The sequence below is a fragment of the Kwoniella mangroviensis genome (assembly GCF_000507465.2).
Source record: "Kwoniella mangroviensis CBS 8507 chromosome 1 map unlocalized Ctg01, whole genome shotgun sequence".
Taxonomy (NCBI): Eukaryota; Fungi; Basidiomycota; class Tremellomycetes; order Tremellales; family Cryptococcaceae; genus Kwoniella; species Kwoniella mangrovensis.
The window spans coordinates 7,635,669-7,662,110 of NW_027062533.1; the positions used below are offsets into that span (position 1 = coordinate 7,635,669).

Consider the following 26,442-nt stretch of genomic DNA (forward strand, 5'->3'; position numbering starts at 1 on the left):
ATCAATAATCATTTCTTCTACTTGTTACACTATGATACAGAGTTTGCTCTCCCTATTTTCGATCGTGCGTCCCCTGTTCCCTCCGTCTCCTCGTCCTACTAAGAAGTATCAGGCTGAGCATTGGCGAATTTGTTCAAAATGTAATTCAAGAATATAGTTTGATCATCTTCCGCCATCGGTTCGTTCCTAATCCGGGATGAAACAATCGAACATCAATCAGTATTATTATTTCCCATCTTCCCTCGCGATTGAGTGCAGGGTATTTGTGGTGATGACAAGTCTGGATGGGTATAGGACAGAATATAGAGTTTACTCACCCTTCTTCAGTTTGCGGTAAAGCAAAAGGATTGAAGCTCCCATTCCCACCCAAATCAAGACTGAATCCCGACCCATTAAATCCCAATCCCAATCCACCAACACCACCGCCAATACCATCGTTCGCATTATTGTTGTTCATATCACCTAATAAGTTATTATTATTGTTATTGTTGTTGGAAGAAGTAGTATTGCCTCCTAATCCCAAATCACTAAAATCGAATGAATCCAATAAAGCATTACCAAATTGATTATTCCCATTATTATCATTGAATGATTGTTGGTGTTGAGATTGTGAACTTTGTTCAGGGAACGAGAATTGCTGTTCATTATTCGTATTGATTGCGATTCCATTCATTCCATTCGCATTCGCTCCTGTGGAAGATGACGAACTTAAATGACCGAATGGCGATATCAACCCATTTTGTTGCTGTTGCTGCTGCTGGTGCGATTGAGAACCCATTGAATTGGTTGGCGAATTATTGAGATGATATCCTATCTGTCCAGCTGAAGAAGGTCGGTTACCCTTTACTTGTCCTATACTACTACTGTTACTAGTATTGGACTGAGTCGTGAGACTAAATGCCAATTCGGGTGACCAATTCGTACTATCTGGTACACTCCCATCCGATCTTCTCGTGGGTGGTTGTAAAGGTCTCGGCACTCTTTTCTCATCATTACGGAAAGGCTGTTGGACATCTAATCCAGGCATGGAAGGTGCAATATACCCCCATGGACTAGAGATATTCTGGGCACCTGAGTTTCTTCGGGCAGCTTGACGTTGTTCTTCAATTTCACGATAAGCCTGTAAGCGCAATTGACGTTTCTCTTCCTCAGCTGCTCGTCTACCTGATCGAGTCTTGGCCAAACCAAGTAACAAGTCCACAGGGGTTTGATCCTCTTCTTTATTGCCCGTTCCACTGGAAGTTGGTCCCGTACCAGCTCCTGAGCTTGTGAGGGATATTCTGGGTTTATTAATTGATTGCGATTTAGCAGTGAGGAATTCAACTATCGCCAGCTCTTCTTTCACCAATGGCTCGGATATTTTTCCTTGGGCATCCGGACTTCGTCCAGATACGACGTTGAGGAGTTGCCGGAGCTCATCAGCTTGTGGCGAGTCGGGATCGACTATGACCCATAAGCGAATCAGTACTGCAGGCAAGAACCCTCTCATGAATCTCGAACTTACGCTTGATTGTCACACCCAATACCATGTACGAGTTGAGCCTAAATCAGATCCATCAGTAAAAGCACATGAAACTCGCGAGACGTTATCCGCTTACACTCTATATCCACCACTGTTTACAATCAAATTACCCTTCTCCATGACGAATGATCTCCTGCTCAACAAATCCGCTCGAGCAGATTCGATAGCCGCATTCTTCGAATAAGCATATCGGCTATCTTGAGGTTTTCTTCGCAGCAAGTAAGGCCTAATATATCGATCATCAGCTAAGTGTTCTGGGCTTCAGTGCCAACTGGATGCAGCGAGCTTACCTATTTAGTGTAATCCTTGTATAATACCATTCACAAGCTAACAGATGTCTCTGAACAAACAGATAAGGGTGCTTGGAGTCCAAAGAGGTATCAGGATTTGACATAGAGAAGAAAGGTGGTAAAGCATCTTTCCAACTCAATAGTTCTCGATCTAAATTCAGAACCATTGCGTAATCTGGTAATTGGATAGCAAAAGTATGATAGGCTATTCTACCCATGATTTCGGCAAGTTTGTGTCTATCACAATTTGGACGAAGATCAGCTTTCAGCCAGTATTCTCGAAAACAGTAATGATCCAATATAGCTGGTTTGATACTCACCTGACAATCACATATGTATACTCCGTAGGTACAGTCAAGGGATGTCCAGCAGGATCGAAATCACCCGATTCTACTTCTTCGTCATCTAAATTTGCAGGGATTTGAGTATCCGTATGTGCGTCGCTGATGCTTGCTGGTCTACCGACGAGTAGAGATATGGTTCGATCTAGGTGGTATAGCATTGACCAAGCTCGTCGTCGGATTTCGATTTCCTTCTTATCGGTGAGGTTCAATACTGTTCCATCTCTGTATAGACCGACTTGGAATGCTGTTGTCAATGGTGTAGAACCTTCAGCTGGACGTCGAGTGAGTAACCTAAGAATCCCAGATGAGCTACACTGTTGATCTCGAACAAAACGATAAAAGCTCACATATATCTCGAGGCGAGAAGACCAGCGAACAACACATCCAGATTATCCCTCTGTAACGCCTTGGCATATTCTAAGCCACTTCGTGCTGATCCATAAAATCGTCTGGACCATCCGAGTTGGTCGTCTCGAGGTACAAGATCGTGCGGTGCAGACAAGGTAGCAATGGCCAGCTATAAGTCAAATCTGTCAGCTATCGCCCATACGGCAAGCGCGAACCCTATGAGATCGTATCTGAGATCATACAACTCACCACGATGAACATCAGAGGCAACCATTTCAACGTATCGGCATCTATCTTTGGGCAAGTTGGATTCCTTCCTATATGATCGAAGAACTTGTTATATCGTCGCATAAAACTGGCTTTGTTCATCTTATATCTCGTCCAGCTATGAAAGAACACAAAATCAGCTTAATTACAACTCCTGTTGGCAAAGTAATTTCCAGCTTACTCTATATCGCTATAAGACCAAATTGTTTAGGGTCAGTAATTGCGCCTATGCATATATATTGAGACATGTGTATACTCACCGGAAATACAGCTCGACCAGTCCATCAGCCATCCTCCGCCCAGGCACACCAGCAATCAACCATTCCAAATGACCTTTACCTATCCCACTTTCCTTCAATGTCTGTAGAATATCCCTCAGATCCTGATTATCGTCGGTCGTCAGTGAGATCCTCCTTCCTTCCCTTAAACCCCATCCAAAACCTGATCGTCCCGGGGGAGTGGTATAGCTCATATTGCTGGGGAATAGACCTGATGGAGGTGGTTTATGAGGCATGGGTACTCTCTGGACTGCACTACCCTCGTTAGGCGGAGTAGCGTGAGGATGGAATATCTCTTCTCCACTTGCTGTCAGTCCCAGGACGTCGGGCGAAGATGCATCGGTAGGTACGTAGTTCCCGTTAGATGGTCTCGTGGACATCGCTTGAGGTAAGGAGGTGACCAAGCGGGATAGGAGAGACTCAATTGTGTTCAGTCGAGCGTGAACATCGGAATTGCTAAATTTGAGATCACTATCAGTGCATGTTGCAAATGATCATTGTTACGCACGTCGAAACCAGATGAAACACAGATAGTAACATCATCTGGTAGACGACGACAGGATGCGCTTGCTCGCTCACTCGCACTCACTTGTTGGGATCCTCCACACCATTCAAGAAAGGTCTACACAGATGCGGTACTCTCCTAGCCACACATTGTGAACACGGTTCTTTCCTATCACATTTCTGTTTTCTCCTGTGACACTCCACACAGCTGAAATGGACCCTTGTCCTCTTCGGTTCTCTTTCTCGTGGTGCCCTCGATGTTGTAGATGCGGCATCATCATCCGTCGAGGGGTCAATAGGTACAGATTGTTTTCGCTCTTTCAGAGGTGGTGGTGGTGAAGCTTTACGTTTCTTCGTGTTGATATTGGCATTGATATTTTGAGAGATGTTAGAGGTAGTGGGGTTACTTCTGTTATTCGTACCGAGGCTTGACACCGAATGACTCGATGTCGAATGTTGTAAGCCCGGTGGTGGCTGAGCTTGTGACATTGTGGTTTTGTCAAAGTGGATACCTTTGATGCCTAACTTTGAGCCATCCAGTCCGTATTACTGTCCTACTGTTTTCGTGATCAAGCGAGTGGTATAGACAAGGATGATGATGATGTTGGGGGAGCTATGACAATATAGGATGTATGGTGTATGATGAGATGGGGTGGTGGTAGAGAAGTATATTTGTGTGTGTGTCACTGCTGTCTTTCGCTTGTGACCGCTTCTGTCGTCCAACCCCAGCAACACCAATTTCACTCTCTCATCTCAACTTGCGAGTTTCGCTTGAGGGGGACATTCCTTTGCCGGTACCACGGTACTACAGTCACGTGACTCTTCGCTTGAATAAATGCTCCCCCCACTTTATATTTAATAGCCTCCACCCGGCTATCGGCGATGAATGATGAATGATATGAATGATGCATCACGGAAGTGACCAGCTCACACTCATGACAGATACGCGATCGATACTTCAGTACTCACATCTTGGACCTGCTCATACATTATCCTGTAGCAGCATTACTGCGATCAGAGAGTATATCAGTGACCCAAAATGCTGTATATAGCTTCGGTGAGCTGAGCATTCACCGTCACACATGGCTCTGCTGATCAACTGTCACGTAGGCACTTACACCTACGCCGATCCTCAATACTCTCAAAGTATCAGGATTCACGGGGTCAGGCTCCACTTCATTGATAGTTGCCAAGCCGGATCGGGTGGAAGTATGGGATGTGGGATCAAAGGGTCTAGTATATCAGACTGAGCTGGAAGTATGGGGGAACATCGTTGGGATCGAGAAGGTAGAAGTTGAGGTCAGTCATGAACTCGATACAGACTCGATCTCTATAGGCCGTCCTTTCTCGAGTGGCACTGACATGGAAAATGATTTGGACCATAGGGCGCACGATCTCATATCCTTGTACTTCTCTCGCCTCCATCGGCCCATCTCTTGCTCTTGACATACTCTACTTCCCCTACACCCTCATTGATCGTTACTTCCTCGATACAACTTACTCCGCCCACACCAACACTCCGTCAAGCAGAATTCTTCACATCCGTAATCGCTCATCAGAATGTAGCGCTCGTAAGCCTCTGGATTGGTCTGCTATCGTGTATCGAATTAGAAATAGAAAAAGATAAAGAAGCCAAGAAGAGAAGGGTTAGTACGACTGGTGATGTCAATATGGTAGATGAGGGCAAGAGGTTGATCTTGAAAGATAACTTCAACATCAAGTAAGTAAAATACCAAACTTGATGATTATCTCTTCTCGAAATAGACATTGGATGTACTAATTACCGGCGAGTAGTATACGAGAACATAACTTACTTCACCTATCATTTTTACCTGTTCCCTCAATATCATCTGGACCGATCGTATCGTTCTTATGGCTGTCAGCTACTTCTGATCTTCAACTCCAAGCTCGTACATTATCCCTAGCATCACATTCATTCAACGATCTATCAAGACCTGTCGATGTGATTACACCTCTCTCCTCGAACCTGACATTGACCGAGGAAACAGACTTCAACCAAATTCCATTCTCCTGCCCAGCAGCCAGACGAGTGTTGCCTATCCCTTCCTCCTCAGGAGGTGAAAAGGAATATTCACTATTGGTCATAGGTGATGAACATGGTGTGTTGTACAACTTAGGTGTGACGCAACAATCACCAAAGGCATTACGAAGGTTATCAGCTGTTTCGGGTACGAACACGCAAACCAGTCCTAGAGGTGCGAATATCCGAAGGTCACCTCAAACTGAATTGGTAAGTACGACGAATAAACGAAGGAAGTCCAGTATAAACTCCAAAGGGATTGGCGATTCGGCGAATGAAAGATGGGAATTGAGACCTGTCTGGAGGGTTAGACAAGGATTTGGTACGGTCTTAGCGTAAGTCAGCTGAACAGGGTAAAATCTCCAGGATTGAGCTGATGGCTGTCTCTGGTCGATTGGCAGTGCAAGTATACTCGAAGCTCATTCCACAGGAGCAAGTGCTATCATAGGAGACGAGTGTGGTAGATTGACAGCTATCGGATGGGAGTTTGAGAAGAATCAAGGTATACTTGAAGGTGCCACTGGGCAGAATGGCACAGTTAGAGTGAGAAAGGTGGAAGTGGGAACTGTAAGTTGATTCCTGCCCAGTTTTGTAAGTCAGTCCAGCTTTTCCTGAAATCAAAATTAGGCTTCACCACCATCGTCTCTGACGTATCTCGACTCATCATACCTTTTCTTGTCATCCGCCGCTGGAGACTCATCCCTCCTGAAAATACAACTACCTTCGCCTGAGACCGCTCAGCACTCGACCTCGCCTTTTGGACCCAGAAAAGGTAAAGGAAAAGCGAGAGACGAAGCTGAAGAAGGATCGTGGACGGTGGTACATGAAGATCAAGGTAATGAGTGGCGGGGAGATGTCGACGTCAAAGAAAGATGGATGAACGTCGCTCCTGTCAAGGATTTCTGCGCGGTACACGAGGAAGGCGATGGATTGGTGAGCTATTTCGTTCTCTGACTGATACAGAACACAGCTGACATGTATTCCTAGTCACACCTTGTAATCTCTTCCGGAGCATCTAATACCAACTCATTAAGGATTGTTCGTAGTGGCGTGAGTTTAGAGGAAGTTGTGAACGTAGAAGGCATAGACGGTGTGGAGAGGGTCTGGTCATTGACCGATTCATCAAGGTGAGCTGCCCGCACACCAAAGATTCAGTCAATCGCTTACAGTTGGAGCAGAGTATCGCGCCTTCTGCTCTCGACATCTTCTACTACTCTGCTTCTTCAGATGGACCCGGAGATAAGTCTGATCGAAACCGCCGAACAGGTCTCATCGACACCAACTATAGCAGCTGGCATCGTGCCCGGTGCAGACATACTTGTTCAAGTCTCCAGGGATGGCATCGCGCTATGGTCAGATGTGACCAGCGGGCTGTCAGCCGGATCAATAGACTTGGACAAAGATTCGGAAATCATCGCCGCACAAGTATACGAGTCTTTAGTTGTGGTTGCCAAGCGCGGTGGTGAAGTGAGCCTATTTGAAGCTACCCCGAATGGCTTGAATCTCGTCGCGTGAGTTAGCTGGTAACTACACGTCGAAGCGTAGCTAATCGTCTTCTGACCCGCAGCTCGATCAATGTCGCTTCTGAAATATCATCCGTCTCAGTCATCCAATCTGCAGCTCTACCTTCACCCGTTCTGGCTATCGGTACATGGACCAACGAGACCTTGCTATTTACCCTGGCCCAAATTCTATCGGGATCAACAGGTATAACTACACTCGACGAACAATTCTTCCCTTCTTCTCTCCACCTCAGACCGTTCAGCTCAAGCTCAACATCAACGAGCGGTATCCAATTATTAGCTGGATTAAGTGATGGATCTCTGGTAATTTACGATCTCGAGCCATCTGGACCTAATAATGAAATCGTCGTCAAATCTAGGAAATCGTCTTCGTTGGGTAACAGACCTTTAAGTATCTGTCCTACCACTGGACCGGTTGTAGGGGATGACAAGGTGATAGGTATAGGGCTGAGCGAGAGGATGTCTGTGATTTTTGAGAGTGGGGACAGAACAGATTTCTCATCTGTTAACAGGAAGGTGGGTGACCCTTCCCTTCCGGTTCTAGGAACAGGCATTGAGACTGAATATGCACTCAATTCGTCTATAGGATATAATCGCCTCGACATCGATATCTTCACCCACCCACGGCGAGGTTCTGGTCTTAGCATCTTCAACCGGGATATCGTTGACGAAAATCAACTCGCTCAAGAAATTGTCTGTCCAGACGCTCGATCTGGGTGATAGATCCGCTACGAAGTTGATAGCTTACAATGAGAACTTACTGGTCGACGGAGTGATAGTGAAGACGATGGATAGTCAGAATGGAGAGGTGCTGCAGATCAATTCGATGGAGTTGAGGGATTCGAACACGCTGACTCGTAAGTATAACCTGATCATCTCGTCTTCAAAGTTGGACGACTTCAGATCCTCTATCGAGGTTTTACTTTGGTTTCGTCCGGACGAAAAAAAGCTAGGATGTATCGCTGACTGCTCTTGTTGCTTCGCAGCCCTGTCTGAATTACCCTTGAAATCACGAGAAGAGATAACCTCCCTCAAAGCCGTCTTACTGAACGGTAAGAAATATCTATGCGGCGGAACGGCCATCTTACCTTCTGACGAGGAGGATAAGGACGAGTATGATGATGAGGATAGTTATATCAATGTCAAACAAGGTAGATTGATGTTGATTGATATAACACAAAATGAAAAGCAAGAATGGCAATTTAAAGTTGTGGTTGAGAAGACCGTTGAGGGACCGATATATGATTTGGAGGTTGTTCATGGGTTTTTGGCTGTTGCCTCGGGAAGTAAGGTAAGTAGCCATCCACTGCGAATCAATCCGGTTGTACTCATCCGGAATCGACTGAATTTTAATCAATGATGATCGTTGAATAATAGGTATCGATCAATAGACTCTCTCCCAATCCACCTACACTCACGGAAGTATCATCTTTCTCGTCTGCTTTCCTCGCTTCTCACCTTACTGTCGTACATTCCGATATCGATAACGAGGATCGTCTGGTGCTAGGAGACGGAATGCGAAGTATAATCGTACTAAGCATTGATGAGGGTAGCGGTAAGATATATGATGATACGAGGGATCTGGCGACTCATCAGGTCACGGCGATGGGCAGGGTTAAAGATGGTGGTGAGGGTATTGTGATTGGAGATGTAAGTACTTCTGACTATACCACAGAACCTCCTTTTCGATCAGAAGCCTTTGTCGGAGATTTGACAGACCGGTAAGCTAATAACACGTTAAAGGGTTATGCAAACATCCTCACTTTCAGACTGAAAGAAGGAATCGAAACAGCTGCTTCCTTTGGATTACATGAAGAGATCGCTCGATTCGTACCAGGTAAGCTAAATATTCGCCTCGATAGCATACGCAGAGCATCAGCTTACGTCCCTGATGCAATGTTCTAGGTTCACTGGCCCCTCCAACCTCCTCCTCAGACGTCCTCATCCCCAGTCAACTATTCTCAACTTCCACAGGGAGATTGGGCATAATCGGCGAACTGACTCCATCAGCTACCAAAACTTTAGATGATCTGCAGAGGAATCTAGACAAGTACAGGAAAGGACCTGGTGGGGTCCAATGGAAAGATTGGAGGAGAGGTGGGAGTTCGTTGGTCAAGAGGGATACGGCAGGATGGATCGATGGGGATTTGTAAGCTTGAAGATAAACTAAATCTGGAATTATTGCAAAGCGACTAACTCCATCTTTGTTTCGTCTCTTTTAGCGTTCAGAAATTCCTCAACACCAATTTATTCAGTCCTGAGGAATCAGAAAAAATCATACATGGTTCCAACTCTCATGAACATATTTCAAGAATCAGCGGGAGTGGACAGAAGGAACCTGCTGATAGAAGCGATGTGGTCAGGATATTGGAAGCTGCAAGTGGAATGCATTAAATGTTGTGAGGAAGGAAAGTGTTGGTTTTCTAGTGATAGAACGTAGAGTTGGGTGAATGATCGTCGATTTGTATGAGGTGAATGGGGTATTGTACGTTAGATAGAAGCATGTATATATTGAAGTGAAGTGACTGGATACTCATTGGAACGCAGTCGTGCTTCAGATGTGCGAATGATTTGTGTGAACGAACAGTCGTATCTGAAGACGTACAGTATAGTACATGTTGGGCATTACACAATTGTACTATCTTGCAAGTATTATATATAATCTTGTCCATTCTGCAATCCCAACTTAACTACCAGATCCACCAACGGCTTCTCAAACTCCTCCCACCGCACATCAACAAATTTCACCCCTCCTTCTTCCTCAGTATCATCACCTCTCCACCATACCGCCCATCTATTCCCCTCTACGTTCCCCAACTTATAATTCCAACCAATATCCTCCGAATCTTTCCCATCAACTTTCACACACTGTACATCACCCTGATCATCCAATATAACTTCTATCCTCTCTAAGCCGAAGGTTATTCCTTCTCCAACAGCTTTCGTATATCCTTCCTTCAGCGTCCAGAGATTCATCAATCTCTTGTTCCTCTCTTGATCACTCATCTTTCCTGCCAGGGATAATTTCTCCATGAGCGTAAGCTGATCGAATATACCTTCTTGAGTATCCACTGGATCAGATACAGGTGACATGATGTCTATACCCACGCAAGCTAGGGGTAAGGGAGATCGAAGGACTGCGAAGAGGATGTAGGACGATTCATGCGTGTTGTTGAATTCCAAAGGGGGGTTGAGGGTGGGTGAGGCCTAGAAAAAGGTGGAGAACGGATCATTTCAGCACAGATGTAGGCATAGGCATCAATGAATTTGATGAGAGTAAGAAGATAAACGGTCCGAATACATTTTTCATCGATAATTCAGAACTCACCAAAGTAGGTTTTCCTTTACCTTTCCTCCCAAACGTCGGTAACTTGTCATCCACCAATAACCCCTTAACGGTCAAATACCAAGTCATCGTTAATCTAGCTACTAACGAGCGTAACGCATCGTCCCACAGGCGAAATCGCTTTACACGTTCTCGACCTTGTGGTTCCATTAGCAGCAGTAATTTATCAAAGGTCTGATTCATAAATTGATTAGTCAGCTTATGCCGAGATGTATGAGTAGGTCGAGGGACTGACCTCGTTGGGGATCGGTTGATCAGGTATCTTGATAGCGTAGATCTTCATGTCTGTTGATTGATCAATCTCAGAATGCGAGTTTTCTCCAATCAGGCCTCGGTGTAATAGTCTAGTAGGGGATTTCGCTCTCTGTACTGTTTGTGACCAAGCTGAAAGACGAAGATAGACTGATAGATATCCTATTTACTCGTTGATCACTCACCTCCTTTCGAGCGACTCTCTTGGGTGGAGGAAGTGGATCTGCGGGACTCCACATTGGTGCCACGTGTTTCGAGAGGGTTTGCTGTCTGTGCGTGCTCGTACTACGCTGTAGAGTTATGTTGGGTTGCAGTGTCTTTCTGCTTCTATACGTTCGTAGCAAGATATCACTCTGCGGTTGACATACCATCCATCAAGGGTAGACACGATGGACGAGGATTTTGAAGATCTCCTGAGGGATCCGGACAGTAAGATATCACATATTACACAAAACATCTGCAAGGCATATGAACTCGTAACTTACTCTGACCATTATCAACTATAGATCCTGATGCCGAGGTGAGATCCAGCAATTTGATTGGGTGTCTCAAGAAGGATACTATATGAAGAGGTTACTGATGATATTGTATAACAGTTCAGCAGTCCCGAGAAACCTCCTGCAGTCAAATTGCCGAATATCTCCAATATACAGTTGAATATCGATGAGAAGGCTATACCCAGTGCTAATGAGGTGAGGTTGGGGAAAAGAGTTTTGGAGTTGGAGAAAGAGAGGGATGAGTTGATGGTGAGCATCAATCTACTGATCCACACATCGGATCAACAGCGTATAGAAACACCAAGAAATTTCATATAGAACTGATAGACCTGGTTATGTTATTATCGATAGGCTGAAATAGCCTCTCTGAAAACTCAGCAAATCTCTCCTCAGCATCCCACCATCCCCGTATCTACCACTCAGCCTGATCTCAATTCTGCTAACAACCAAACTATTGAAGTACCTCCTTCTCTCCTACCTGTCCTAGCAGTACTACGCACCCACATCTCGGTATTGACGAGGGATAATCAAGCTTTACGATATACCTTCCTAGGTCCCAATCCACCTACAAGAGGTACGATCAAAACTTCACAACCTCCTACTATACCATCTCCCCTTCCCATCCCCCAGCCTGCATCTTCAAGCTCATTGGCAACATCCTCAAAAGTGACTTTGGACGTTGATATGCCACCTTCCACTCCGAGCGTCCCCAACCCACCGAGTCCTTCTGCTGCTATCGTACAGGGTGGTACCGAAGCAGAATCTTCAAAGAAGGTGGTACCGCCAGCATCAGGGTTATCACAAATTGATTTGGAGAAGGTTCTGGATAGGGTCAAAGAGCTGATTAAGGAGAATGAAGAATTGGGTGAGATGATATTAGAATCGGGGAGGAAAGAGGATTTAGAAGTGAGGCTGGAGAAAGCTTTAGAAGGTGAGTTAGGCAAGCATTACTAGTTCATCATTGAATAGCTGGGAGTATCACTTCGTGAAGTACGATGCTTTGTCTCTAAATTTGATTCTGTGTAACTAGATTCGAGAAAAGTGATATCCTCATTAGAGTCAGTTACCTTTTCAGATTTTCCTGGGGACCGTAGCTAACGCCAATAACGATGGTTCATCCCGACAGCTCCGACTTGAACCATCATCTCACTCTTGTCCAATCCCTTCGTACCGAGTTATCCTCTTACAAAACCCATTTCGGTCCTATCCCATCCTCGGCAACCCTCAACGCACCTTCCAAACACCCAATATCATCTAATGCCTCTACTCCTACTCGGCCTTCACATTCCCACTCGCATCCTCCTCGTGATAGACATCGCAGAGAGGGAAGTCACACTAGCCATACTAGACGAGACAGAGATAGAGATAGGGATGATAAAAATCGGAATGAGCGGCATACTCCTGGATCTGGTCTTGGAAGAGGAGGTCCTGATGGAGATAGACGGGATAGGTCTAATGGGAATGGTCCTAGAAATATACCTTCCGGACCGTCTGGTATGAGGAATCACAATGGAGTAGGGGTGAAAGAGGATGATAGGGCGTATAAGAGACGCCGGTAGGATATGATCGACATGTGTGGTTTACAGAACAATACGTTGCCAGAAAAGAGAAACAAATGACAAAAGGAGCAAGAATAGTTGTGAGAGTTACCTTTTATGACGGTCCGGTAAGGACCAGGAATGTTTTGTGAGTATACTGGTACTATCAATAGGGACTCTGTGTGAAAGAATTGTTCTTGTCTTTGTGTTTGAAGTAATAGCATTCGATATCAGTAATTTGAGGACCTGATGAAATCATGAATGTTGTGAATTTGTCTGTTCTCCGCAGAAGGAAAACCAAATGGCTACAGTGTCTTTGATTCGTCCTTTTTTAATAGTCCTGCATTTACAAGAATATCATATCATATCGTCATAACATCAATTTTATTATCTAAACTTTTAGTCAAGCCAAGGATCAACCCATCTAGTCTCTTCCCATACATTCGCACTTAAACCGTTCGTCTCCGGCCAGGGATGACAACGTACTTTCTCTGGCGGTCTTGAAGACGATTCGAACTCGATCAGCACCTTACCATATACCATAAAGTCAGAGTAACAACAGTATATGTACTCACTTGTTTATCCAATCGACTTTATCATCCGATTGTTTAGGCGGTACACCATCTATCCAGCCTAAATCGCCTTTCTGCTTGATCAAGTCGACTTGTATATCTGATGCTACGTCTCTTTCGTATGCCAACTAAACATCACTCGGTCAGTCCCGAATAGTTTCCTTCACCAGGATGAGACATGACCACTCACTTGAACACTCGGTACTACCATAACCTTCCCAAACCCAACCTTCCAATAATCACTAGCTACTAGCGTACATTCACTAGCAGCGCATTCTCCCTTCTCCTTATCACCTCTTCTGAATCGCACGTTATAAGGTGATAGGAAAGGTTCTGGCGATAAGATGGCTAATGCATTCCAAGATGAGTAAACTTGGAATGGTTGTAATTTGTTATACTTCGTCTTGGAATTTGGAGAATTATGGAATAGATTTGAGGATGGGGTCCACCATGGATTATCTATTGGATAAAAAAGATCTCCCGTATCGATCTGATGTACCAAATGAAACCAGCCACATATCCATTGATCAGCTCACTACCACTGCAGTCAATCGGGTCTATGCGTTTATAATACGTTGTGTCGTAAAAGAACAATGAACACTTACAGTCCTTCCTACCCATATATCATAATAATACTCTGGTCTCTTCTTCCACCAATCCATACCCGTCGTTATACTCGCTCCATTCTTATCATGTTGATATATCAATTCCAACACATCTGAAGCAGATAGATAAACATCATTGAAGAATACCACACTTCGTGTTTCTTTCTTCCAATTGGAGTTGAGCCATAGAGGTTCCAAAGCCCTATTACGAAGTTCAGATATTTTCTCTATTCTATTATGATCTGACCAGTGAATCTTGGGTTCGTCCGTTACTATGTTAACTTGATTATCTGGTACTTCCAACGAACGTAGTAAGGGAATTAAGACATTCTGAATTATTTGAGGGGTGCAGTCGGATGAAGGTCCTTCTAAGATCGATAAATACAGTTGATCATACCCTAAGTAGTCCAGAAGTATAATTAGGGTATTGAGTAAATCGGGTAGGTGATCTTGTATCTGTCGGGTATTGGTAACCAACATATACTTTCCCTTTTTCTTGAGGGTGTTATATCGTATCTTCTGAGAATTAGTGAGTGATGGATTTGAGTGAATGGGTAAAGCACCATTAGGACAATATTTGAGATATTGGTCGTATGTCGAGTTGAGTCTTGATGAGAGGACTGGATCTATGAGCTGCATGATGGGAGGATGAGAAGCTTTGGAAGGTAGTATGCCGGGTATTTGAAATTTATGGGATATCGATGAGTCCGGATGAGAGAATAGGGATATGAGAAACAGTAACCCCACCATGAGAGACGTCATGATTGGGAGCCTATTGTTATGTTTGAGGAGAGAGGATTGACGAGAGTGTGAGTGTGTGTGCGAGTGCGAGAGTGGTGTAGGAGAAGTGGATCGACCCCCTTTGAAAGGTCTGAAGAATGGGGAAGAATTCGACCGTAACATGGTGAAGACATTGATAAGAGATGTATCTTATTGATCAAAAAGGCAATACCGTGTTCGCCCTAGATCCTGAGTGGCATTAGCAGCAATCTTCTGGGATGACTACTCTTTGCAAGTGAGTCGTGAGATGTCAACTTCCATTCGTATACAACAACAACAACAACGACAAAGACAAAAATACAACCGAGCTAGAAGGATGAGTCTAGAAGTGCTGATATCATCATTTCCCCTTACTTGTGGCGGCCATCGCCGTTGATGTGCATGATGATACGTCATTCCTAGCGAGAACCAAGAAATTCCTTTCGAGAGTACAGAGTAACTTACGAATACGAAGACCCCTTACAGCAAGTAATGTTTTCCCATCTTGAGACCAACTCACATCCCAGCCCTAACCCTATATCTCATCGCTAAAATTCAGCTATCCTTGCATCCCTGCTCATCAGCATGTCATCGTCCAATACCGCCTTATTCTCCTCACACCCCGCGGAGACTCAGGTCCTCCTCCATTCGTCCCTCCGTTATGCCCAACTCGCCTCGATGATCGTACCTCCCATATACTTAGCTAGAACCCTGGTGTTAAGAAGAAGACCGTTCAGTGTTAGAGGTCTGATGCATACTTCGATACTTTGGACAGGAGTCGGTGCTGTGGCTGGAGCGGGATCAGGGTATGGGGAAAGTGCTGTGAGAGATAGGTTAATAAGGATAGTGAGTTTATGAGATTTCTCACTTCGTTTCAATTGTTATTAAGGTGTCTTCAAGATAAGGACTTTAATGAGAACGATTCACTGATACTTGTTTGCTGGAGTAGAAAGCAGATACCCAACAAACTCGATCGAATGACTATTCTATAATATCAGCAACACTCTCAGCAATGTTGATACCCGCTTTATTCCTCCGACGAGCACCTTTACCATCTTTGATACTTGGTGGTGCATCTATAGGATTGGGTGTGGGGGTGTGGGCACATCTAGGTGAGAGGTTAAGTAAAGGTCAGAAAGTGAAGGTAGAAGATGTGGTAGGTCACTCGGTCCCGTACCAGGATGTGGTAGTACCTCGCTGACATTGATGAGGTTTGGCGATAGACCGGTGAAGTGCCTGGTGTAGGTGATGTAGTGAAGAAGACTTAGCCGAGCATGTACTTTACGATAAGCTCCCTGGATGAACAAGAAGAACAAGATCTTTCTCTACGATCTTAAGACATGATATGAAATGGCTGTCCTGAAGCTTACTCACCCCTCATGTTTGAGATACACACTCACACTGCGCCCTCATGATGATTGTCTTCCTCATCTGATTTTCATGATATCGACTGTAACATGCGTCGGCCATGTCCCACTGCTGATCATGTTCAAACCAGCCTAGAAGAAACGGAATTTGCAATTCGCATGCAAAATGGGAAGAAGATTGGACAAACAGCGATCAATCAGGGGGATCACTAGTCTCACTCGCACTCACTGACCCTCCTTTCGTATCTCGGACCTGTTACCCCCGGTTTGTCATTCCATCAACCAATCAAGGCATGCTTAAATGACGTGCTTCTACAAGTTCGATGTTCTTAGCGCTGTTTCACAATAATAAAGATTAGAAGGACGGAGAAACCCGGCAGAGAATAGAACACATTTCTTTTTGTCTTGGTCGATACAGTCAACCAGGAGATTAAGGGAAAGGACATAACACGACATGCCATGGGAACAAGATGCAGATGCAATAGCGAGGATCTTTCTTCATCTACGCCACTTTTCACTCTCATCCACACACACATACACACACGCATCATCACTTATGCTTCCATCGAGATCTGCTTTTTTCTCCTCTCTTTTTCCACATCTCAGTATTGTTCACGAGCTGACTCGACTGCCATGCTATCGGTACCGAATGCTTAAAATGCTGACTCATCTGCTGTACTGATGGGAGAGTACTACGGTATCATCATTTGCCACCCCATGCTGATAGCCGTCATCCCATGGCCTGTGCATTGACTTTTAGCGTGTCGGATTTATCTACGATCAAGGGTAAAAAACTGAAAGTGTATATAAGGATCACCTGCTATTCCCTTTTCGCGTCTCTCTCTCTCTTCTTTTCCTTCTTCCTCATCAGTCTTTCATTCCTTAACCTGAACTATTCACTGCCCTTCCCTATCATTCTATAATTGTGACCTGACGACTCATCATCAATCATTAACGAAACCTTACTCTAACGTCCACACCGCCTTCACCCTACACCGCTCTAATCCTCAAGCTGAGCTGACGATATTACCCACTCCCCTCCACGCCTCGCTTCGTCGACACTGCTAGTACTCATTCGCCACCATACTCGGTCGTCGTCGTAACAAGCTTCGTAAGCTTCCACCTCCTTATCTCCCATCAGATCCACCACCATACGAAATGGGCTTGCCTTGGAATCACTGGTCCGACGACGCTCCTCCCGTCCTCCGACCCGTCACTCCGCGGTTATACCATCCATACTACTCATCCTCTTACATCGACTCTTTCTCTTATCCCTCCCTTGCTGGTCCGTCACGGGGTGTCCCGCTCATCCCGGCATCATCAAAGTGAGTCAAGTACAATATTCTACGCGAAATTTTGGAACAGGAATAGGGACTGTAACTGACGTATGTGTGTATCGCTATCTTATATTCTCCGTTCTCCGCATTGCCCTATATATTCGGTCGCCACCCTAATCGACGAAACACGACTTTCCGAGAATTATATATACAATCAAATTTGCAATCGACACCTCACCGTCTTCACCTTCCTTATTCATAACCTATCGGTCATATTCACTGAAAAACCAAACTTTGCCACTCAACCTCATATATCACCTCACCCAAAATGATGCCTTTCAGTCCTTGGGTCAACGATACCGAAAGCATGGTCAGAGATTATGTGGAGAAAGAGACCAATGGGAACAGACAGACCGGACCCGGGGACAATGAGCTGGCTCATTTTGAGAGGTGGGCTAAGAACGACGACTTTAAGAAGGTGATAATGGATGTGCTTAAGGCTAGATTGGAGTTAGATTGGCCTCACAACTATAAAGCATTAACGATATTAGGTAAAATGCCTGAAGGAGAACTGGAGGGATTAGTAGAGAAGTTGGGGAAATTAGCGGATTCAGCCCAAACGGTTGAAGGATTCAGATTCATAAAAGAGTTAGCAAAGCCTCTGCATGAGAAAGCGAAAGCAGCTCTTGCTAAAAAGGAAGAAGAAGAAATGAAGAAGAAGCAAGCTGGTATTCAAGCGATGTGGGGAGGATTATGGGCGAATGACGGATACATCGCTCCCACATTACAATACGGTGGATATATGGGTTGGCCTTACCCATACAAGGCCCCTCCTGGAATAGCAAGAGCTGCTATGGCAGAATGGCCCGGTAAGCCTCCTGACGGATGGTCCCCGTATGTCATCATGAGACGAGCGGCACCTACTTCCGCCGGTGCTCTGTACCCTTACATCTATGATCCCTGGCCTAAAACCTATAACGTACGCTCTCTCTCAATATCGAATATATGCTGACTCTCTATGTTTCTGTATTCATTATCTAGGACGAAGATAACAGCCTTGCCGCAGATCTACCCCATGTCGAGAACCGGTTATTACGCTACCCAGCCTGAGCAGAAAGATATCCCTAAACCTCCATCAAATTGGACGGTGTATGTGGGCATAGGTCCTAATCCGTGAGTAACACTTTCCATGAGCTGGTCATTCGAAGAATAACAAACCGATGACTTCATGTCTTGGGGTGTTGGTGGGGGAGTAGTCGTTGATGTTTCTTTTCACTTCATCCTCTTCACACGCATTGTGCATGATATTCCGCATCATCCAACTCCATCACTATGTTGATACCGACCACTTCATCGAATGATCGCTTCTTTTCTACCCGACGACGTACTCATCATCACCGAACCAAAAAAAAAAACGAATCCAACTGAAACTGGATATCATCACAATAACAAAATGTTTCATATAACAAAACTCAAATACGATCGATTCCGTTCCTCGCTTCGTTTATGATCACTTCGATTTCTTTTTTCCGCTTGATCAGCCAAAACTCTATGGGCCTCAGCAAAACATTACCCTTAGGATTGACAGAAATGAACAAACAAGCGGCGAAGGAATTAGCGGATAGGGGATGCTGATTTCCGTTATTTTATTCTGATCATGTTGTGTATATATCTACCTATCTAGGATCTATCTCAACTCAGCTTATTTGTATTTACCTATTCATGTTCATCTCCCACTCATCATGTTCCCATACTATATAACGATTCAACGAAAGAAGGAAGGAAGGGTAAGGATAATCAAGTTACGAGGTAGAATTATGACTATATATGAAAGGATGAATTTCATGTCAAACTTGTACAACTTGACTCTTCCTTACACATCCTGCATTGCTCACCATCTACCCTCAGCCGAAAACACCTTGGATCGAACAATGCATGACACGGACGAAGAAAGCTAAGAGTACATGGGCGATCTCACGGGTACTGCCGCCGAGATGATCCGGGGTTGTATTCCGGTGGACCACCTCCACCTCCGTGATCGACAACGACACAAATAATCTCGGACACGTCGACAGAGTTAGAGTATTATTCAGCATCATCATTCAGTCATCGTATTGCATACTTAGAGATCAACAGCTAGAGGAAACACGAACAGACAGGTTTATATCCCATAAAACAAAAGCAACATTTATTAACTTTACGAGTTTATATCAGAAAATCGACCCAAGCGAACACCCACACACTCCATCCAGTCCATCCTGAATTCATCCACATACAGCATGAAAGTGCCATTCGCACTAGCATTCAGCGCATCCTCTTCGACAGCACTGGTCAATGGTGCCGGTCTGACAGGTAAAGACTCTCTGAAACCTGAGAGTAAAGTAGCTAGGAATGTATTGGAAGGTAAATCAGAAGGGTATTGCAGTGTGAGTGGCTAGTGGTCTTATGGCTGTCCTGTTTCCCTTCTTCATCGTGATGCTCTTTCAAATTTAAACGACAACTGACCTTTCATTCTTTTCCCCTACACCGTAGCCCTCAGGCCCTATCGAATCCACTCACTGCTTATACGAGACCATCGAATCCCTGAATAAGAAACTCTTCCCCACGATACACGAACTCGTCTCATACCCCTTTTTCAAGCATTACAAAGTGGATTTGTACAAGGAGTGCCCGTTTTGGCACGAAAATGGGTTTTGTATGAATAGGAATTGTGGAGTTGAGGAGGCTAATGAGGTGAGTGAGCAGGCCTATGAGAGCTGGGAGGATAGTCAGGTTCGATCTGGGACAAGAAGTGGTGTGTACTGATTCTTTCCTCGCCCTTGTAGGATGATATACCCGAGAAATGGAGGGCAAAGGCTTTATCAGAGATCAAAGTATCTTCAGCAGGGGTGAGCCCACGTATCGGTTTTTCCCACTCTTTTAGGCATGCACTAATGTCAAGTCCCCATGTAGGACGAGGGAGTATCAGGATGTTACTTCAAAGAACAAGATTTCTGTTATGTTGAAGACGATGCCGATCAGAGTGAGTACGGGATCTCCTCACAATAATCTCCCTTCTTCAGCCGCTCTCTGTTCAATACCACTTGTCGAGTCAACATTGCTGATAATGGTAACATAGATGGCCAATATATCGACCTCACCCTGAACCCCGAGCGATTCACAGGCTATGCAGGTGACTCAGCACATAACGTCTGGCGAGCGATATATGAAGAAAACTGTTTTGGCTTATCCGAAGCTTCCTTATCGTCGTCGTCGTCATCGGAAAAGACAACGAAAATTGCAGATACTGTCCTGGGTGCAGGGGGAATATCGAAAAGCAATGATGAGCAGGTTCCAGGTTGGGGATTCAGTAAATTGAGTGAAGGTTGGGGTACAGAGATGGTCAAACATCCTTCGGCGGCTAGTGCGGGTGAAGTAGAATTGTGTGAGGAGAAGAAAGTTTATTATAGAGTTGTTTCTGGTAAATTCTTTTTCCACTTCTCGTCATCGTTGATCTCCTCAATCTCGCAAGGGAAGATTTATATAAGAGTGTCCACTAAAATCATATGCTGTCCCACAACTAGGCCTTCACGCATCTATCTCTATCCACATCTGTGCCGATTACCTCGACCAGTCGACAGGCGAATGGGCACCCAATTTAGAATGTTTTATCCAGCGTCTCGCCACCCACCCCGAGCGATTATCCAATGTCTATTTCAACGCGGTTTTACTGCTGCGAGCTGTAGCTAGAGCAGCACCATACCTCCGGGCTTATGATATCGCCACTGCACCTACGATCGGACTTGGCGTCAAATCAGGCAGGGAAAGTGATCGATTGTCGAAACAGAGATTCAACGAGATCTTAGATTTGGCAAGTCAAGGTGAGATGGATAAAGGGTTCGATGAGGGTTCTTTCTTCAGGAGTGAGGATGCGCCCGTGAGTGGTTCGACCTGTCATGATTTAGATAGACCATTCAATTGCAAAGCAGTAGCTGATAAACTTTGCGCTCCTTGTGTAGATCCTCAAAGAACAGTTCAAGACTCACTTCAGGAACGTATCGAGGATAATGGATTGCGTAGGATGCGATAAATGTAGATTATGGGGTAAATTGCAAGTATCAGGTATAGGTACCGCTTTAAAGATTCTCTTTGAACTGGATGATAAAGCTCTGGAGTGAGTATTGACTCTTCCTATACACAGTTGTTTCGCTGACTTTTGGATCGCCCGCTCAGCCCAAAGATCAACCCTGACTTACTTCAGCGTTCAGAGGTAGTGGCGCTCTTCAATACCCTTCATCGAATAAGCGAATCTTTAGCTGCAGTAGAAGAGTTTAGACAAATCTATGCTGCCCATCAAAAAGAGGAGGTAGAGGGAAGTAAGAAGAAGATCAGGCAGATAGAGGGAAATGCGAATGAGACAGACACAACGTCATCGACATCGACGATATCGACTATACTGGCTGTTGTGCTGTCTGCGTTCGAAGGTTTCAGGAGGACATGTAGAGGTTGTTTAGATAGAATACAGACTGAAGGTCTTGGTCAGGTGATACATAGATTGAGAGAATGGGTTGGAGGTGTAGGTAAAGGTGATTTGTAAGACTTGTTATAGTAGATCATGCATGCATGCTTAGTCATAGATACGATGCTGTGTGTACCGAGTGCTTCGTCATGAGGTAGTCGCCTTGACATAACAGACTGAGACAGCCGGTATACTCTTCCAATCACCCATGACACTTCGCATAGTCTCCTTGGTCCTCTCTTCATCGTACCACGGCAGGACTTTGGTCCTATCCGAATTGACATCTACGCAAAGCTCAACCTCAGAAGTGAAATCCAGTGTCTCCCATTTATAGTTGTCCGGATCTCTACCTTCATTAGTCTTGTTATCGACAGGTAAGCTTGACAACCGTCCACTTTCCGTTTCAGGGGTTTTGTAGTATTCTGGTAACGTCCGAGTTAGTTGAGGTAAGATAGACCCATCTGATCTGGTCCGGAAATGAAATTCGATAGTTGAAAACTTCGAAAGGATATTACTATCTTGCAACCGCCTTTTGATGTCCTCGGGTAGGTTCGAGAGCGTAAAGGCATCACGCTGCGTCATACTGGCTTGAGCAGCCTTGGGGTATGGAGCTCTGAGTTTTTCCAATGCCCCATCATCTGATGATGCGGCGTCTTCTTCTAAGGGCTTCAAGCTTACCATACTGTCCATTCTCTCAGACGATCTCGAGATGACATAGATACTTTTCAGTACATTTTCACTCACTGAGCATCTCTTTGCATCAGTAAATCCTGAGAGATCGATCTCGAATGATGCAGGTTGGTGGAGAGTATCCTGAAAGAAAGGAAGTTGCTCGATGCTTTTGGTATCGTTGAAGGATAGTTTCATCGAGGATCCCCATTGTCGGGTTTTATCTGATCTTGTATTGTCGCTGGGGGATAGTAATTTTAGATACCGTCTTTGGGTGGCGGGGTTCAGAGGTAAGATCTCTTGGAGAATTGACGGAGAGGCAGTAAATTGTGACATTATTTAGATGTTATCTGTAGTGGGAGAACGTTGATCTGTAGCGTATATTCATAAATAGGCACAATGTGATGTATGCAGTATTTATAAGTAGTGAACGATCACCGAGGAGATGAGTGGCCAACAGAGTGAGAAGTTTTCAGTCCAATGTCCTTTCTTACACTCCACGATACGATTCGTTTCAGGTTTTCGATAGGACTGTATCTCCTTGCATCAGTCTGAGAAGCCGATAGCAAATGGAAGGATGACTGTGAATCGGTGCTGGAAGCCTGTGCTCGGCTTCTTAGTAGGCCTCAAAGGGTGTACTTTACTTGCGTCATAAAGCTCTCACCCCCTCAATATCGATCAAACTGCTTCAAGCGAATCTTGCAGCTCAGACTTTCCAATCATTCCTTTCAGTGATACCACACCAATCGTCATTCAACAATGCAAGCAGCCCAAACCGACTGTTCAAAAAATGGTTCATATGGATTGTACATACTCCAAAGACTGATTCTCTTCGGGTGATTACGGCCCAGTGCCAAACATAATGGCTCTTTCAAACTCGAGCTCTTGAGCCTGGTTATACACTTGGATATCTAGAGCCCTCGAACGAAGGGACTCTGTATATGATAGTGGTCTGTCTGTCAATTGACCGGTGTTCTGCCCTCCTTCACTTTGCCCATCTTCCACTACTTCTGCCTCGATTATCAGCGACGAAGCTGCATCCAAAATGAACTTCTTATCCTGTAACACCCTGGTTAGAGCCTGCTTGCTGTGATCCTTATCGTAGAACGAAAAAACTTTGGTATTGGGCGAATCGATGAGAAATTCAATATCCAGTTTTGAATGGACATTCTGCGTGCTCCAATCATACCGCTTATGATCGGGTTCAGAAAAGGCAGTAATTGGCAAAGACACCAATTCGTCATTCTGCTTGTATTCGCCGGTCATTATTCTCTGTAATTCAGGGATCATGGATCTCGTGGATCTGATGCCTAGTTCGATCGTGTAAAATCTCGACAATATATCTGTAATAATTTCTCTCATTTGTCCTTCATGTACTCTCTCGGCCAGAGAATCTAGAGTGAACGAATGCTCCTGTCGAATTTTTACCTTGACTTTATTGCCAGTACTTGCGGCTGGGGTTGACGTACCAACAAAGTTGCTTTCGATTTCACCGCCACTGAGCTCGTAGGTAGGTCCGGCAACGACATAGATCGAATGCAGTGCGCTCTCAGTACAGTCGAGCTCTTCGTCTCTCCTTGACTCTTCGTCGTCCGAACTGGTTTGTCTCAGAGGAGCATTGCGAACTAAAAGCGGCGAGATTTCGTATTGGCTCTGTTGTTGAAATCCAGTCTTGAAACAATCGAGATCGCTTATCAGAATGGGTTTTCGAGTTGAACGATCTTCATGAGCACTTTCGGCTGGGACGAACTGAGGATGATGGTAAAAAGTCAATCTATGTGTAGAGAGATAGTCGGATCTTGATGATATATGGGTGTAACTTTTTTTGTTATCTTCAGTTAAGGGATATATCCCTGCAAGCCCAAGATGTAAGGTCGAATGTTGACCTTCGTTCATGATTGGCATTGTGATGGAGTTTTGCGGGCTGGGGTCGATTTTATGGACTATGACAAACGCTAGGTCACTTGTCAGGCAGCTGTACAGTTGAGACAAATCGAAAGCGACATTAAGCGTAGGTATACTGCTTACAGTCAATATAGTCCATTTCACAAGGCAGGGCCGGTGGCAACGGTGGCTCTCTTACTGGATCAGAATAAGTCTTCAGTGGTCAAACTGTCCAGGCCACAACTTCTCAGAGACCGGTCTTCGTTCTGGCCTATGGCTCATCTGAAGGACCGAGCCTAATGACGGCCGGCACTTGACGCAATATCCAGCCTGCCACTTATACGATAGAACAGCTATTCGATATGAGAAGTTCCAAACTCAACAGGCATCAACGGAAAGGCAAAAGATAATTGGTTCTTGCGTGGCTCCCTTCATGAGCACTCGATCCCGTCCTTTCTTGCTTAGCGATGTGTATCCTGTCCCATAATGACATCGTGAGCTGTCTCCATACCCCTTGGCTTGTCTACATATCCCAAGATGGTCTTCCAAAATATGAAGAAATCCGACCTATGTCCAGTACTGTACATTTCTGGATAGCAACCTTGCAGTGACAAATTGGCAAATCTGTCAATATTTCCACTTGTTTTCGCATCAGGGATGCCCTTTGTATCGGCTCAACATGCAATGCAGAACGACGATGTCGACCTAGAGCTGATCCCTCAATCAGCCGGAGACAGTCTTCAACCCCGCCCAAATACATACAGCACAACTTTACCTACCCACCGCATCTCCCTGTTCAAACCATCTGATCGGCCCGTCGAACTGCCCACTGATCGTACAGTCATTGCATTTGATGACTGTCAGACTTTACGAGATAGCTTCAGAGTGGACTTGAAAGTGGCAATTAGCCCTTGGTTCTTACACTCTAACGCCATCCGCAAGGAAGACGAGAAGATTGACGAAGAGATGTTGACAACCAGTCGTGAGATTTGGGACCGACCGACGAATCATAAAGCTTCCAAAAGCGTTACCGAGAATTCTCTAGAAGCTGTACATGGTCTTCAATATTACTTGGAACACTTTTTTGGGATATGCAATTCCGTGTATCGTAACCCTCCGAACAGCGAGAGTGATAAAGAGGTTACCTTCGACTTGATCGCGAATCATCGCTTCAGTCTATCCTCGCTTAGCGAAGACGTCAAAGTCAGATTGGTAAAGGACGATGTATTCTCCAAGTTCAGATCTATTGGATTCACGTTGAGATCAGCAGTGCCCGGTTCGTTCTATGAAAGTTTCAAAGAAAACATTCTGACTGGTAGCGAAGATGAACAAGATGAACAAACTGACATCCATCCCTGTAGCGATAACCAATGATGCTCCTGAATTTGAGTACAAGACATCGCGGATAGGACATCAATTTGAAATATCTTGGGATATCGAATCGGACAGGACAAAAGTCCGATCGTTGTATGTTGCCAAAACTAGCAAAGATGACCTGAGAAAGGCTCTTGGTGTCGAGAGATCGCAAGTCAGTGGTGTGTCAAGTGTAGACACATTAGCCGACGACCTGAATTGGGTGGAACAGGCTATAGAGACGCACCAAGAACAAGAGGAATATCAGAGAGAACGTGAACGTCGTAGTACTATGGCAGATTTTGTGGCTTCAATTCAAGAGGTTGGTGAGCCTGATTCTCCGGGAACAATAGATGCGAGACGAGCGATCATTGCTCAAGCGGAATCCGAATATCGAAGGGTACGATATGGATGGTTTGATTAACATTGACGATGAGGAGGAGACAAACCCCTTGATAGCTGTTTAGGATGCATGGCTTTGAGTGGAAGAGTAGGAAGTGAGGATAATAGCGTAGGTATCTCGGCTTCCCGAGAGGGAGCGAGAATGAGTGAATGCATTTGCATATGGTCAGTACCTTAAGCATTATGTGGGTACGGCCGATGACTACAATAAACCTCGCGTATGGAGTTCTTAGTGAGTAGCAATGATAAGTGAGAGTATGTTTAGTATTGAAAAGAGGGCAAATGCAGAGATTATACATACAATGG

General features: G+C 44.9%; 11 protein-coding genes across 11 annotated transcripts; 6 read left to right on the top strand and 5 right to left on the bottom strand.

The window, feature by feature from the left end:
* Positions 1 to 98: 98 nt before the first annotated feature.
* I203_102870 (uncharacterized protein) lies at positions 99 to 4,042 on the bottom strand (the record flags this gene model as incomplete). The annotated part of the gene is made up of 10 exons (XM_019147147.1): positions 99 to 186; positions 318 to 1,443; positions 1,505 to 1,542; positions 1,599 to 1,748; positions 1,813 to 2,049; positions 2,133 to 2,447; positions 2,504 to 2,673; positions 2,754 to 2,889; positions 3,032 to 3,505; positions 3,639 to 4,042. The coding sequence occupies 10 exons, from the start codon at positions 4,040 to 4,042 to the stop codon at positions 99 to 101; spliced, it is 3,138 nt and encodes a 1,045-aa protein (XP_019003697.1).
* A 550-nt stretch (positions 4,043 to 4,592) lies between these two features.
* On the top strand, positions 4,593 to 9,511 carry I203_102871 (uncharacterized protein; the record flags this gene model as incomplete). The annotated part of the gene is made up of 15 exons (XM_065517199.1): positions 4,593 to 4,610; positions 4,664 to 4,852; positions 4,939 to 5,273; positions 5,348 to 5,929; positions 5,996 to 6,161; positions 6,222 to 6,527; positions 6,582 to 6,721; positions 6,764 to 7,105; positions 7,162 to 7,633; positions 7,704 to 7,974; positions 8,104 to 8,408; positions 8,495 to 8,767; positions 8,861 to 8,954; positions 9,023 to 9,266; positions 9,340 to 9,511. 15 exons carry the CDS (start codon positions 4,593 to 4,595, stop codon positions 9,509 to 9,511), a joined length of 3,909 nt encoding a protein of 1,302 aa, XP_065374017.1.
* A 258-nt stretch (positions 9,512 to 9,769) lies between these two features.
* On the bottom strand, positions 9,770 to 10,746 carry I203_102872 (uncharacterized protein; the record flags this gene model as incomplete). Its single annotated transcript, XM_019147149.1, has 3 exons — positions 9,770 to 10,324; positions 10,446 to 10,637; positions 10,699 to 10,746. The coding sequence occupies 3 exons, from the start codon at positions 10,744 to 10,746 to the stop codon at positions 9,770 to 9,772; spliced, it is 795 nt and encodes a 264-aa protein (XP_019003699.1).
* A 358-nt stretch (positions 10,747 to 11,104) lies between these two features.
* On the top strand, positions 11,105 to 12,771 carry I203_102873 (uncharacterized protein; the record flags this gene model as incomplete). Its single annotated transcript, XM_019147150.2, has 6 exons — positions 11,105 to 11,144; positions 11,222 to 11,235; positions 11,312 to 11,461; positions 11,564 to 12,143; positions 12,243 to 12,270; positions 12,339 to 12,771. The coding sequence occupies 6 exons, from the start codon at positions 11,105 to 11,107 to the stop codon at positions 12,769 to 12,771; spliced, it is 1,245 nt and encodes a 414-aa protein (XP_019003700.2).
* A 378-nt stretch (positions 12,772 to 13,149) lies between these two features.
* On the bottom strand, positions 13,150 to 14,566 carry I203_102874 (uncharacterized protein; the record flags this gene model as incomplete). Its single annotated transcript, XM_019147151.1, has 4 exons — positions 13,150 to 13,249; positions 13,326 to 13,450; positions 13,513 to 13,812; positions 13,928 to 14,566. The coding sequence occupies 4 exons, from the start codon at positions 14,564 to 14,566 to the stop codon at positions 13,150 to 13,152; spliced, it is 1,164 nt and encodes a 387-aa protein (XP_019003701.1).
* A 705-nt stretch (positions 14,567 to 15,271) lies between these two features.
* Positions 15,272 to 15,954, top strand: I203_102875 (uncharacterized protein; the record flags this gene model as incomplete). The annotated part of the gene is made up of 3 exons (XM_019147152.1): positions 15,272 to 15,532; positions 15,636 to 15,842; positions 15,910 to 15,954. The coding sequence occupies 3 exons, from the start codon at positions 15,272 to 15,274 to the stop codon at positions 15,952 to 15,954; spliced, it is 513 nt and encodes a 170-aa protein (XP_019003702.1).
* Positions 15,955 to 17,658: 1,704 nt separating this feature from the next.
* Positions 17,659 to 18,507, top strand: I203_102876 (uncharacterized protein; the record flags this gene model as incomplete). The annotated part of the gene is made up of 2 exons (XM_065517200.1): positions 17,659 to 18,224; positions 18,372 to 18,507. 2 exons carry the CDS (start codon positions 17,659 to 17,661, stop codon positions 18,505 to 18,507), a joined length of 702 nt encoding a protein of 233 aa, XP_065374018.1.
* A 1,102-nt stretch (positions 18,508 to 19,609) lies between these two features.
* On the top strand, positions 19,610 to 21,906 carry I203_102877 (uncharacterized protein; the record flags this gene model as incomplete). The annotated part of the gene is made up of 8 exons (XM_019147154.1): positions 19,610 to 19,756; positions 19,863 to 20,063; positions 20,156 to 20,218; positions 20,283 to 20,352; positions 20,449 to 20,790; positions 20,894 to 21,246; positions 21,329 to 21,483; positions 21,543 to 21,906. The coding sequence occupies 8 exons, from the start codon at positions 19,610 to 19,612 to the stop codon at positions 21,904 to 21,906; spliced, it is 1,695 nt and encodes a 564-aa protein (XP_019003704.1).
* Positions 21,907 to 21,975: 69 nt separating this feature from the next.
* On the bottom strand, positions 21,976 to 22,833 carry I203_102878 (uncharacterized protein; the record flags this gene model as incomplete). The annotated part of the gene is made up of 1 exon (XM_019147155.1): positions 21,976 to 22,833. The coding sequence occupies one exon, from the start codon at positions 22,831 to 22,833 to the stop codon at positions 21,976 to 21,978; it is 858 nt and encodes a 285-aa protein (XP_019003705.1).
* A 504-nt stretch (positions 22,834 to 23,337) lies between these two features.
* On the bottom strand, positions 23,338 to 24,402 carry I203_102879 (uncharacterized protein; the record flags this gene model as incomplete). Its single annotated transcript, XM_019147156.1, has 1 exon — positions 23,338 to 24,402. The coding sequence occupies one exon, from the start codon at positions 24,400 to 24,402 to the stop codon at positions 23,338 to 23,340; it is 1,065 nt and encodes a 354-aa protein (XP_019003706.1).
* A 636-nt stretch (positions 24,403 to 25,038) lies between these two features.
* Positions 25,039 to 26,158, top strand: I203_102880 (uncharacterized protein; the record flags this gene model as incomplete). The annotated part of the gene is made up of 2 exons (XM_019147157.1): positions 25,039 to 25,657; positions 25,743 to 26,158. 2 exons carry the CDS (start codon positions 25,039 to 25,041, stop codon positions 26,156 to 26,158), a joined length of 1,035 nt encoding a protein of 344 aa, XP_019003707.1.
* Positions 26,159 to 26,442: the final 284 nt, after the last annotated feature.